General features: G+C 42.3%; 1 protein-coding gene across 1 annotated transcript; it reads right to left on the bottom strand.

The window, feature by feature from the left end:
- Positions 1–5,065: 5,065 nt before the first annotated feature.
- Positions 5,066–13,260, bottom strand: LOC139327454 (membrane-spanning 4-domains subfamily A member 8-like). The gene is made up of 6 exons (XM_070957290.1): positions 13,045–13,260; positions 12,164–12,286; positions 11,926–11,982; positions 10,197–10,331; positions 6,154–6,288; positions 5,066–5,218 (listed from the first exon to the last, which is right to left on the bottom strand). The coding sequence occupies exons 1-6, from the start codon at positions 13,258–13,260 to the stop codon at positions 5,111–5,113; spliced, it is 774 nt and encodes a 257-aa protein (XP_070813391.1). The 3' UTR covers positions 5,066–5,110.
- Between the last annotated feature and the right edge of the window lie 864 nt (positions 13,261–14,124).

Genomic DNA, 14,124 nt, shown 5'->3' on the forward strand with positions numbered 1-14,124 from the left:
GCTTTTTGGTTGACGCCTCCCTACTATATTTCTTCTCTATTGGAGTAGGCCCCCATTCGTTCACTATTACACGGGAGCGCCCTCTGGAGACCTGATCCTCCTATTGCTATTTTGCACTGGGTTTCCTCTACGAACGCCTATGGGGGGTGTGGAGAACAGGTCGCTTCAATGCTATAATAGTGTTTTAGAAACTTCTGCCCTCCCTCCCCCTCTAGAGGAGCTATGCTATTCCCAGATTTCATCTTTTTAAAAAGCAGCTTCCCTTTATCTTTTCTAGGTCTCTTCTAGATGCCAAGATAATTTCCCTATATTATGATATTGGCTTTTCAGTCTTTAGTTCAATACCAGTTCATTTCAAGGGGAAATTAGACAGGTGTTTCAATCAATGGGATGATAATCAGCTGTGAGTGGGGCAGGTCCTGTTAGCTGACACACTATAATTCTGAATTTAAGAAAAGGCAAGAGGAAACCCAAAATGTTTTGATTGAAATACAAATATGAGTTAAAGAATTCACTAGGGAACATAAATCTGTCAAGAAATTAATATTTTATAGTAAAAGTTATCTGTAAGACAACTGGAAATTAAATTGAATTATACAAAACACAGACATTTTCAATCTGTGAATAAACCAAGGAAATAGTTGTCTAATAAGTTGCAAAGAGAAAGAAATATTTGAAAATATGAGGGAGATAATGTATTGATGGACAATGTGGCTATATAAAAAATTATCAATATTTAATTTATATAAAGGACATCTTATTGCATTGGAGGAAACAACTGAGTATCAGAAATACTAATACAGATTAAAGAAAACGAAGAAAAATAAAGGCAAAAGATAATTAAAAGTTTCCTTATGGTTTCTAATCCTCCTTCCGTATAACTTGTCCTCTCAATTCATCTTCTGGGGGGGAAGGATACTTGAGAAATAAATATTTTTTAGCCACCCTACTTTCCCAGAGCAAATAAGATGCCTATTGGCCCTTTTCACTTCCTAGTCCAAATCTGCCGCCTCTGAAAAACATAACCCTTACACCATTACATTATAATTGAAATATCTACAAATTAATATGAAAAAAATAAAAATAAAGGCCATAATCATGCAGGCAAGCTGAAAACTTGTGAGATCACATGAGACCACTGAAATCTCACGGGACTTGGCAAACTCAAAAGGTATCAGCCTTTTTAACAGTAACAACACATTTTTAAAAAATCAATTTCATTTTCATTTTAGAAGTCATAATTGAAATTTTAGTGTGGATAAATGCCCATCTGTCATCTGTCCCTGCATTAGAAGCTATCAATGGAAGGTAACATTAACATAGATGGTCAGAGGGTCATAGTTTTCACTAAGCTATCATTCAAGGTGAGCAACTGAACCAGCTTACTTCATAGGGACCTATCCTGAGCATGTTTCACATCCTTTCCTCCAGTTAGGGAGATGATTCAAAGGCATGCTGATAGGATTTCCTCCCTCTGTATAGCTGCTCTCTACTTGGAGCTGCTCTAACAGTGTATTGCAGGGGGGGAAAATCTCAATTGTTCCCTCTAACCTGGGTGCTTGGAGGAGGAAAGTTTTGAAAGAGGGCTGGAGTGGTTGATTTAGCTATCGTTCAATCTTAGTGGTCTTGGAATATCCAACCTGTCCCTCCATTGCAAAAATCGATGGCCCAACAAGCAAATCTCTTCATGGAGTGCTGTGTCTATAGAGGTCTGGCTGTACTATTTTTCCTGACTCTAACAGAAAGACCACTGAGCAGCACCTGGTCACAAGGAATGCCTCACTGGGTGACCTGCCTTTTGGGCCTTTCCCCCCTATCCCCCTATCCAGACAGAAAGGTCATTGTAGAGAGAGTTTGACCTAACACTAGCACAGCCCCAAGTGTGGTAGAAAAAGCAGTAAAGAATTACCGTCCTAGAGCGACCTGCCTGTCAGAGACAAACCGAGTGAACCCACAGAGCAATCTCATTGTGCTCAGGGTGAGGTAGAGTATCTTTCAGCACTCAAGCTACAGTCCACATTTAATAAGAGTTCCTAGTTACATCAGTGACGGAAAAGCAACCAAGGGTCACATTTATGGCCTTTAAAGGTCAGTACAGCAAAGGAACCCTGAAGAACATAAATACAGTCGTGGTTTCACTTAGAAACCACTTTGCTTGATGATTGACAATTCCAAGTGTGGCTGCCAAAGAAAGACTTTCGGTATAACTACATTGCTATTAAACCTCTGAGTCTATCTCAGTAAGTAAAGTTTTGGTAGATGCTCTTTATGTTGCTGTCTATGGAGTCTATAGTTAAACTCATCAAGCAAAATATTTGAACTTTATTTAGCAAATTTCTCTCTTGCTCAGAAGATTCACCCTGCACCATAATACTGCAAGGGGAAAAAACTATCCAAATATTTTGGCATTGAAGCAAAGCACCAAGTTGTATCTGTGATACAAGCCTCATATCCTAGGACCAAAGCTTTAGAAAATCTTACTGGAAGCCTTGAGTATAAGTTTTTGTCTTCTTCCAATCCCCCGTCTGCTTCCGTGTGCTTTATTGTACTACCAAGTGGGGTGGCACTGGTTAAGATATAGGTCAGTGATGGCAAAACTTTTCAGCATTGAGTGACGAAAAGGGAGCTAGCACGTGTCTGGGCCCCAACCCGGAAAAGGAGCTTCCCAGGGGACATGTACGCGCCTGAAAATGAACTTCCAGTTTCAGCTACTGAACTTCCGGCTTCAGCCAGCTACTCTTCCGTGTTTCTGGCCCGCATGTGCGTGTGACGATAATCTGGCCAGTGTGCATGCTCACACAGGAAAATAGAAGACCAGCTCTTCCAGTTTCCGGCACTGCCTCATGCAAAAAGGCTAGTTGATCATCGCACGCACCCGAAACCCAGAAGAGGAATGGGTGAGGCTGCACATGCCAGGCGACATGGCTCAGTGTGCTGCTTAGGGCACATGTGCCATAGGTTTGCCATCACGGATATAGGTTATTACCTCTATCCCTATTCAAGCGCATTGGGGAATCAACATAAATTATCATCTCGGAAATTGCCATCCACAGAGATCCTCCACAGAAGATCTTTTAATTTAGACAACATAAGTGCACCGCAGACGTGGTCTTGAATCTGTCTGCCTTTCCTAATTTAAATCCGGGAAAACTGAGCTGAAAGAGAATAATAGATCTGGCTCCAAGTGTTGATTTGTCCAAAGAAAAGGGGTGGGACTCCAATTGGATTAGGAATAGCATAGTGTAGCGTAACATAGCATAATAGAGCAGAACAGAACAACAGAACAGAATAGAATTAAAAAAAAATTATTGGCCAAGTGTGATTGGACACACAAGGAATTTGTCTCCGGAGCTTAAGTTCCCATTGTACATACAAGCAAGAAGTGATAAATCATGATCATAATCATAAAATACATTTATCGTAAATCATAAGATACAACACTCAGTGTTAGTCATAGGATACTAAATAAGCAATCAACACAAATCATACTAGGATACTAAATAAAACAATGTGTTTAATATAAGATACAATATATAAGATAAAATATATAAGACAAAATAACAGTAAAAAATTGTGAATGGCTGCTTCTATGGGTACCCTTTGGAAAGTCTGTGTGAGGCACAAGGCTGCAATCAGCTACAGAAGTGGCCACGCTTGCTGGAGGCAGCAGCCAGAGCAGTCGCCATGAAGCAGCAGTATGTGTAGATAGGACAACCTGCTGTGACCCTTTGGTAAGTTTGTGCGAAGCGCTTGGGGCAGATTGTTCAGCCTCCTACTGTTTTTGTGGCTGAAATCATCTGCAGAAGGAGCCACGCTTACTGGAGGTGGTGACTGGAGCAGCCTCTGTGAGGCAGCTGTATGCGTGGATGGGATTGCCTGCCATGACCTTTCGGTAAGTCTGTGCGAAGGGTGAGGTGCGTAGGGAGTGTTTGGCCTCCTGCTGTTTTTGTGGCTGCAGTCAGCTGTAGAAGCGGCCAAGCTTGCTGGAGGTGACAGCCGCAGAGGCCATCACGAGGTAGCTGTATGCATCAATGGGATGGCTTGCTGTGACCCTTCGGTAATCTGCTTCAGGGAGTGTGGGGCAGATTGCCCCCACCTCATACCAATACATGGGAAAAAATTAAGACCTCCTCTGAAAATAAGGCCTAGCCTGAAATAAGGCTCAACTGAGCCTTATTTTGGAGGTCAAAAGAAAATAAGACCGGGTCTTATTTTCGGGGAAACACGGTATGTTGTCTAGTATTTTAAGAGGTGGTAGAATAGGAGAGCTTTTCCTAAAATTTAGTATCATTTCTACATGTTTGAATGTATTCAGTTCAAGATTGTTCCAGCCGCATCACAAGGCTAGTTCTTCAACTTCCCATCCTTATGCAGATTCATCCAAGAAAGGAAGTAAGAGTGAGATCAGTTCAACTGAGCTAGATTATATGCAGGATACTGCCTATCAATTTAAACCTCAAAAACTGTGCAAATGTACATTTTGTACACCTGTAAAATCATTACAGGAGTCAAACTTTTCACCATGTAATTATGGACAAGGAAGCCACGAATCTTCTCTACATTCCAATTGAGTCTCTTGAGGCATATACAGTACCAGGGATGGGCAACTCTGGCACCTTTAGGAACTGTAGACTTCAACTCCAAGAATACCTGAATCAGCCCTGCAAGCTCAGGAGTTGAAGTCCACAGGTAGCAAAGGGATCATAGTTGCCCAGGCCTTAAATATACCCTCCCTAAAAGTATGAATGGCTTTGATTTTGAAAGTGGATGTTTACACAACTGTAAACTCTTCAAGGATACAGCTAATGAATGTGTTTATAGCTTCCCATGTTGGAGATGGGATGATAGTAAAAAAAAAAAAGGCAATTTGCATGGAATCTGTTGTTTGATCAGCTTAAGTGCCCTAACAATATGGAACATTTTAGTTATATGCAAACAACTTCTGTTTTGGGATCACAGTCATTATGCAACCACTCTAACAAGTAGTTCTGAATGGTCATTTAGTAACCATTCAAAATTACAATAGACTTGAAAAAAAATGGTCATGGGATTGCTTCTCCTGAAACTTTTGTTGCAACACTTCTCACATTTCCTTCCTTGTGTTCTTGTTTTACTGAGATTTGGTAACCACATTATCGTAAGTCGGTGGAGGAGGATTTGGTTCAGCTGTGACTTCTCCACCTCCGATGACTTGGTAAGGCACAAAAAGCACCGTTGGCTGTAATAGAAAAGAATAGTCAATACAAAAAATACTCAGGGATGCATCTGTTACTCTAGGTGGGAGGAATAGATTCTCCAGTTGTGTGTTTTTAACTGTGATGCTGGCAGTCTCACCAACAGGCTGAAATCCTTGATAGTTCAAAGTCTTGATAGAGAATGCTTTAAAACTATAAATTAACAGGCACAGGGTTTAAAGTCTGAGCATTTAAGCTGTCAGAGATAGAGACAAGAGGCGGAACCTGGGCCGTCCATCAGCTCTCAGATGGAGAGTCAACAACCCACAGGTCTGGAGATGGCTGATGAGGAAGAGGAGGAACATCTGGGTCCAGTGCCTAACCCGTGGATGTGCAGGAGGCAGAGGAGAGCAGTGGGAAGCTATGAGTCGGTCCTCAGTCCTAAGCCCCACCCTAACTCTGGTGATAAAAGGCAGGAGGCAGAGATGAATAGTTGTGGCAGACAATAGACTGATAGTCTTCTGAACTTCTGAATCCTGTCTGGAGCTTATCAGAATTCTTTATTGGAATCTGCGGTACTGGGGGTCGGGCGCGCCTTCTGAGCATGTGTGTGTGTCTCAGCTGCTGGAAAAGAGCGAGTAAATCTTGCAGGACTTCCTTTACAAGTGTGGGGAGAGAGAGAGATTCCTGGTGTATTGGGACCATTTTAGGGGGAAGGGGAGTGAGCTTCGCTTTCCACAGGCACTTAGAGACTTTGTTAGCCTGCTGTGAGGGAGACAGAGACTCTTTGCCGGGGCTGCTGGTGCTCCAAATAAAGGGAACATTTAGTTAAACACAGCACACTTGTCGTGTTTGGGAGCCAGGTCAGAACACTCAGGTTAGGTGGAGCGCAGATATAAAGAAGAAAAACAGACAATCTTCTTTACATTGTTTAACAATAACAACTGCTAAAGCTATTATCGGAGTATCAAATAGTTACCTGGTCATCCCTACAGCAAGTTGCCTGGCAGCCGAAATGAGCCAGTGAAACAGCAATGCAGAATTCCAGCAGGCTGAACAAGAGCAACACACTGGAGAGGCCAAAACTGACACTCTGTATACTCTCTTCAGCACCCTGTAGACATGTGGAAAGATAGTTGTAATCTGCTGAGAAATTAATGTAATGGTTATGTATTTTATTTTATTTAATGTGCTACACCATTAAAAGGGACTCCCAGCTGCTTCCTTGGGAAACACTGGGAGGAACAATTGTATTGGGAAAAACAGAGACACTGATAGGTAAACCTCCACTTAAAACCACAATTGGGACCACATTTTCCACTGCTAAACAAAGTGATTATTAACTGAGTCATGAATAATTCTATCTTTTATGCCACTGTTGTTAAGCAAATCAGTGCATTTAAGAGAATCATACGATTGTTAAGTGAACCCAGCTTCCCCCAGCCCTCTGCCTTTGCTGATCAGAAGTTGGCTGGGAAAGTCGTAAAGGGGATGCTGCAACTGTCCTAAATAAATTGCTAGTAGCTAAGCTCCCAAATTTTAATGAGGTGACTGTGGGGATGCTGCAATGGTCGTAAATGCAAGGAGCAGTCAAATTTTTTTTTTAGTGCCATTGATACCAAATATACAATTGTAAATTGAATAATTGTAAAGACTACCTGTACAGCCTGTGTGATCTCTATGTTTTGCAATATTCTCTCACTGTTGAAATAAATAGATGCAATTTGCTTCCCCTCCATTTTCCAATAGGAAACATAGAGGGCCTGTTTTTCTGCTGCCTGGAGAGAAGTAATGGAGGAGAGAGTCTAGGGAGATTCTCAGTCATCCAGGCCATGGTTGTCCCAAAGGTGCTTTTCCAAGAGACAACTGGACTTGCTTGTTTTCCTGTGGAGAAGTTTCACTTCTCTTCCAAGAAGCTTCTTCAGCTCTGACTGGATGGTGGGGAATGGAAGGATTTATACTCCTTGCAGACAGCTGGTCACTTCCATCCTTTTAGAGAGTTGTTGAAGTTTAACTCTAGTTGGAGTTAAAGAGGCTTCTTGGATGAGAAACGAAATGTCTCCACAGGAAAACAAGGAAGTCCAGTTGCCACCTGAAAAAGCACCCTTGGGATGATGGAGGAGAGATGGGGGATTGATAGGAAACCTCAGGAAACAAAGTGCTGAAGGGAGAAGGAGAAAGAGAAATGGTTAAGACCAGGGGTGAAATCTACTTTTTTTTGCCACTGGTTCTGTGGGCGTGGCTTGTGAGGGTGTGGCTTGGTGGTGGTCATGTGACTGGGTGGGCGTGGCTTTTTAAAAACTTTTTAAAGCATTTTTAACTAGTAAAAATGCTTTAAAAAGTAAAAAAAAAGTTTCCGATGATCAGCACCTGACCAGCCTGCCCCCTCTCGCCAAGCCAGATCCAATGCCTCCTAGCCCCAAAGATTGCAAGCCTTTCTACCTCAGCCACCCAGTCTGGGAGATGATAGGTGGGGGGGGAAGAGAGAAACAAATTGCTCGGCTGCTCCCCCTTTCCACTCACCCTGAGCTTCCTGTTGCGGATTTTCATGCCTTGCTTCACGCGCCTGGGATTGTCATCCCCATCGTCGTCTTCCTCCTCCTCTCCAAGTGGAAAAATGCCAGGAGCAAGTGCAAAAAGAAGCGCTTGTTCCTGGTGTTTTTCCATTTGTAAGGAAGCTTTCATACCTTGTGAAGGTAAGTCTGGCTTCCTGCGCTAAAAATCTCACCAGTACCGCTTGTGTGTGTGTGTGTGTGTGTGTGTGTGTGTGTGTGTGTGTGTGTATGTCGGGCATGGGCTGCTGCGAAGACCAGGAGCAAAGACACACACACACAGACACACACACACACACACACACACACACACAGAGGCTTTAAAAGACCTTTGAATGAAGGTGGGGGTGGATTGGAGGGGTCATTTCCCTCCCCCTCCCTGCCTCCGCACCCACATTCAGTGCAGCACACACACATACACACAGAGGCTTTAAAAGACCTTTAGAATGGCTTGGGGCTCCTTCAGGTTGGCCTCCAAAGAAAAGAGGAATGAAGGCGGAGGTGGATTGAAGGGGTGAATTCCCCAACTCTGGTTCAGCTGACCGGGGATGGGATGGAAGGCACAGGCTGCTGCAAAAGACCAGGAGCAAAAAGACACACACACACACACAAGCTGCATGCACAGCAGTACTGGTGAGGTTTTTAGCGAGCAGCACAGGAAGCCAGACTTGCCTTCACAAAAGCTTCCTTACAAATGGAAAAACGTCAGGAGCAAGGGAGCGCTTCTTTTTGCACTTGCTCCTGGCATTTTTCCACTTGGAGAGGAGGAGGAGGAAGAAGAAGACGAGGGCGACAATCCCGGGCATGTGAAGCAAGGCATGAAAATCTGCAGCAGGAAGCTCGGGGTGAGTGAAAAAGGGGAGCAGCCGAGCGCTTTGTTTCTCCAGAACTGGTAGAAAAAAATGCTTAAAAAGGAAAAAAAAAAAAGTTCCCACGATCGCTCATCGCTCAGCTGATCATCGGAACTTTTTTTTTTTTTAACTTTTTAAGCATTTTTTTACTACCGGTTCTCTGGAAGTAAAAGCAGGAAGTAATGACGACTGGGCGGGTGGGCGGAACCTCGGTTTGCCATCACTACCGGTTCTCCGAACCATCGGCCATCATCGCTACCTACTCGCCCGAGCAGGTCCGAACCAGGAGCATTTCACCCCTGGTTAAGACAGAGGCTGGCTAATCCAAAGAGGAAAATCAACAGGCCTCCCCACTGTCCTAACATATCCACTCTTGATCATCTGACTTTTTCTCCAAGATAATGGGGGAAGGGAAATAGATTTTATACACCTTGAGGCTGTTGTTGGATGGGGTCAGAATAAGAGGAGAGGAAAAGACTAGTTTTATACCAGTAGAGCTAATGATGACTTACATCAGGTGTAAATCTTACTCATGGGCTGAGGATAAGGTAAAGGTAATCTCATGGGAAAATTGGGGAAATTGGCATCAACAGACTATGGTTAAGGGCAGCAACGTGATTTAGAATCAGCCAGTTTAATGTATAGTGTTTCCTTCCTCAAGAAGGATGCAGCAAGATCTATTTTCTTTACCCAACTTCTTTCCAATCATCTGTCAGGCTGGAAAGGAGAAAAGCCTTGGATGTGATACTTTTATGATTTAACACTCATAAGAAAGCAAAGGACAGCACTTTACAAAAAATACTAAAAATTCAAGCCATTGATCCCAGGTATTCATGTGGTTGTAAACTGTCCACACTTCAGAACTTACCTAAATTTCAGTTTTCTAAAACTGGGTGGCAAATGCCCAGAAGGGATGAGGATGTGGAGGTGGCAGGAAAACCTGGTATAGATTTCAACATTTACAGCTGTACTCTATTCTATATAGAATATAGAGTGTCTAGGGAGATTCTCACTCATCCAGGCCATGGTTGTCCCAAAGGTGCTTTTTCAAGAGACAACTGGACTTGCTTGTTTTCCTGTGGAGAAGTTTTGCTTCTCATCCAAGAAGCTTCTTCAGCTCTGACTGGATGGAGGGGAATGGAAGGATTTATACTCCTTGCAGACAGCTCGTCATTTGCATCCTTTTAGAGAGTTGTTGAGGCCACCATCTAGTCAGAGCACTCTCCTTTGTTTTTCACTACCTAAGCCCTATTGTAAAACAACCAATTTTTTACACTGTACAGAGACATTGTCAAATGATATGTATAAAACACATTTGACATATTTTTTTAAAAAAAAAACCCTCCTCACCAAATAAACAAACTCGAGAAGAAAGAAGAAATCTACAAAGTCCCACTCACTTTGTACCTCAATGACCAGAAGATTGATTCCCCTGATTTAACAAATATATTAAAAAAGCATTCAAAAGAAATAGCACTCATCTTTTTCTGACTTAGACCTATTGAAGAAAAGATTTTCAAACAAAGCTCAAAGGGTTTGAGATATCCCTCCTGTATATATAACTTCCTTCAGAATTCTGCACATGAAGCCAAAATTTAAGACCAGATTGTTTTACTTACAAATACACTGTCAGTGTCATATCGATGGTAATATCTCATAAAAGTACTATTGAAGATCAGCTCACATAGGTACAGGATGATACCAGTTAATGCCATTACAGCACTTGTGATGTTCAGTCCTACACTAGATTTCACCTGAAACAGCAATACACCAGAAAGAGAGAAAATACAGTTACAGTGTCACTATGTCACAGCATAGGTTTATGCAAAGCATTCAAACTATTAGCCCAAACTATGGTAAAAACAGTGACAAAGAAATTCTATGTGGGTGCTTAATGACACATAACCAGTCTGTGGTGAAACCAGACAACATCCGCTGAGATCATAGGAATCAAACAGCAGCAATAACAGGGTTTTCCACAATGGAAAGGCAACTGCCACAATTCATTTGAGGGCTTTTCTGTCAAATCCCTTCTTTCTCTTTCTCTTTCTAGATGTCAGCCTCCATCGAAGGCCAGGTGGGTAACAGTGACAGGAAAACTGGTAAGGATTATTCATCCTTAACATTTTGGTTAAAGAAATCCCACAGTTTATTCCAGGACATGACAAACTCTAAGCATTAAATGTTAACCTATGCAACATTACAGAGAGGCAACAAGAGAGGTGGGAATAGAGAAACCCTTGGAGCCAGTAGTGAGTGTACTAAAAATTTAAAAATTCCTCTCTTTTCAGTTCATTCCTTTCAGGAATGTAGTGTTTTTCCATTAAGATGGACGTTTTTCTTCTCTTGAATTCACAGAATGTTCCTTTACAAGACAAAAACATTTCTATGTTGCTATGAATACATGTTAAACCAAAGAGAGACAGAGGAAAAGAATGCAATGCAGGAGGGCTACCATCAGCTCTCTCTTTGATTCCCAGAGGGATTCCCACACTTTTACTCCTAATATACTGGCTTCTTTCTAATGTTGCTTTCAGGTAGGAATATTTCCGTAACTGGAACTTCTGTCAAGATGGAGGAGGAGGAGGAGGAGGAGAAATGTTGGAGGTCTGGTTCATGACTAGAGAACTCAAGAAGATACCTCTTTGCTCAAGACTAGCACCATTACTACTAGCAACTAAGAAAGCTCCAGCAGAACAAGCACCCACATCACGGTCATTGACTTTCTCAGGCTTCTCTCATTTTCGTCATGGTACTGATAGGACCTGCAGTTTTGCAGGTTGTGTATCAGGAAGGGAACTTGGGAAGAAGCTTGGGAACAAAATGGGGACCAGGGGAGGCTCAAATTCGGGATGGTTGAACATTGTCTACTGTTCACTTAGAACTTTCAATAGAAGCAAGCATTGGAAGCAAAAGTTGATCAAAGAAGAAAAGGGCGGGTGGGGAGGGTTGGGTTGAGTTTGCTTTTCTTTCCTAAATGTTGGTTTAAGACTGAGATTCCCAGAGGGGATCGGAAGACAATTGAAACAATATAAGGTTCTGAGTCATCATCGTCATCATTTAACAACCCAATAATCCCTTGCGAGGTGGAATCTGGGCAACTGAATGGAACTAACATAGTGTTTTAATGGCTGAATGCCCTTCCTGTCGCCAATGAAGAGTTTTGTTCAGCAGATATATTCTCAGTGTGCTTAGAGATATCTGCCTCTACCTAGGATTGGACTCACAGCCTTCTGATTGTGAGGCGAGAGCTCCACCTCTAGGCCACCACACCACTCCAATAAAAGGTCCTGAGTGATTATAAAGAAACAGCATAAAAGAAATTAAAATGCTATACAGCTTTCTCACCAAAGCACGATTTGGACGGTTCACAGCTGATACACATAGTGATCCAGAAGAAATGAACTATGGAAAAAGAAACAGAAAAATATTTTCGTCTACTGAAAATATCAATGAAAAAAAATATCAGAAAAATCTGGCACCCATGAGAAGCCAGGAAGATTCCCATGCAAACAGGACTTTTATATGTATGCCTTAATCATTAATACCATGGTGCATGGCTGAATAGGAATTTCCATATACTTACAAATATCCCTCCCCAAAAGGGGTAACCTCCAAATCCAGACAAGGAAAGATAGTAAAAAGGAATGAGACAAAGGCTGACAGCCCCAAAGCCAATGTGGATCAGCCCAATCATGATCTGAATGGCCTAAAGAAAGCAAACACATAAAATAAGACAAATTGATCTTATTTAATCTGAGAAAGAGAAACATTCTGAAATTTGTTACCACCCCAGGAAAGGCATCACTTTCTATCCATCTTTGAAAGGTCCTTCAAAGGAGTTGGGAGTTTCTAAGCTTGCAGTGCAGGTGTTGACCCAAGGCCTGGTTTCCTATGGTGACAAATCCAAATGGGGAGAAGGGAAAGATTGAGACAGTGTTGTCACTATGGACCGGACATTTACTCCAGATTATGATCTAGTTTGACCCTCAGTGTGACTGATTTTGTCAGGAAGGAGGTCTGTAAGAATATCATGATGGGCCTTTGAGAGAAAAATGACACCTCTTACTACAGGTTCATCTGCAGGAGGAAGTTGATCACAGTCATAAGCACAAAGTGACTTCAACCAGCTTGAGCTTGAGCCAATCCATGACCAGGTTCTTCTGGAGAAATGCCCAACAATTGCACTTCTCAGAGGGAAGGGAGAAAAAGAGATCTGGCTGAAACCATCTGGCTGAGCACCACTTTCTCAGTTAAAGAGCAAAGCAAAAAGAATGCATATCCGAGTCAGAATGTTTTGTGGAAACACAAATGAAACTACCAGGAAGAACAGAGGTTTCTGGAGTATATTCCAGAACTAGACAAAAGCCAAGCCAAGTTCCAGGACTTCTACATGGGGCTCTCAGGTCTCTACATAGCTCTAAAACCTTAGTGGATTCAAACAGGCACATAGCAATGCATGCGTACCCCAAGCACTTTGGGCTCAGCCTTGAGGAATCTCTCCAAAGGACCCTTTTGTGGGACTTGTTGAGGAGCACTGGTGGGAATTCCAAATTGCTGAGTTGCATACAGAGGATATGGAATTGCTCCAGATGCCTGAAGAGCAACACTGGGCAATTCAGCAGCCGTTTGGATTATGTTCGCTCCATTAGAGGGGATGACAACTATGGTTCCACTGGCCATTCTTGCTGGAAGTGTTGTCACAGCTAAGTTACCTGCAAACAAACAAGTGAGGAAAAGTTAATGTCTTAACATCAAGGAAGCTGATTCTGAAACTGAAGAAGATTGCCAGAAGGGTTCAGGGAGCAGGGTAGTAAAAACATACAACTTTTCCAGGGATAGAAGAGATCCTTCCATTCCCCACCATTCAGCCAGAACCAAAGAAGCTTCTTGCTTGAGAAGCAAAATGTTTTCAAGGAAAAAAACCCCAAAACCCAGTTGCCTTTTGAAAAGCACCTTTGGGACAACCATGACCTAGTGGATTGAGAATCTCCATAGATATCAGACAGAAAAAGTTAATCAGAACACAGAGAACATAACATTTTTCAATGCAAAAGGTCTGTTTCTAATCTTAGCTCCATTTTAGATCCACCCAGCTAAATAGCATTTTTCATTTGGGCAAGGTTTTAGTGTACTTGCCCTCCTGTCCTGTTACTGGCAGATGGATCCAGGCATGGATGATCATGCTGATTGACACCTTCCATCAAGTTCATTCTGATTTGGACAGAACAAGTTACTGTGAAGGACATAAGAACAGGGATCTGTATCCCACCTTTGCTTCATTGATGTGGGGAGGTTTTTTTTTTTAAATTTTAAAAAGAGGTTTCTCTTTTTAGGGAGGTTTCTGGGACAACCCCAGAAAGCAGGGAAGCAATTCAGTAAAATCCCAACTGCCGTCGACATCTAATAAACGCTCCGGATTTTTAAAACTCTGATTTGGCCAATAGTTCGAATTAATCCCATCGTTAGAATTTGTACAGACTTTAAGAGGAAGCTACAGACCTTCTTGAACTGTATTAATTGGAAGTCAACGTTAAGCGAAAACTG

The sequence above is a fragment of the Pituophis catenifer genome, unplaced genomic scaffold, assembly GCF_029215685.1.
Source record: "Pituophis catenifer annectens isolate HBS135680 unplaced genomic scaffold, rPitCat1.0.hap2 SCAF_1, whole genome shotgun sequence".
Classification (NCBI taxonomy): domain Eukaryota; kingdom Metazoa; phylum Chordata; class Lepidosauria; order Squamata; family Colubridae; genus Pituophis; species Pituophis catenifer.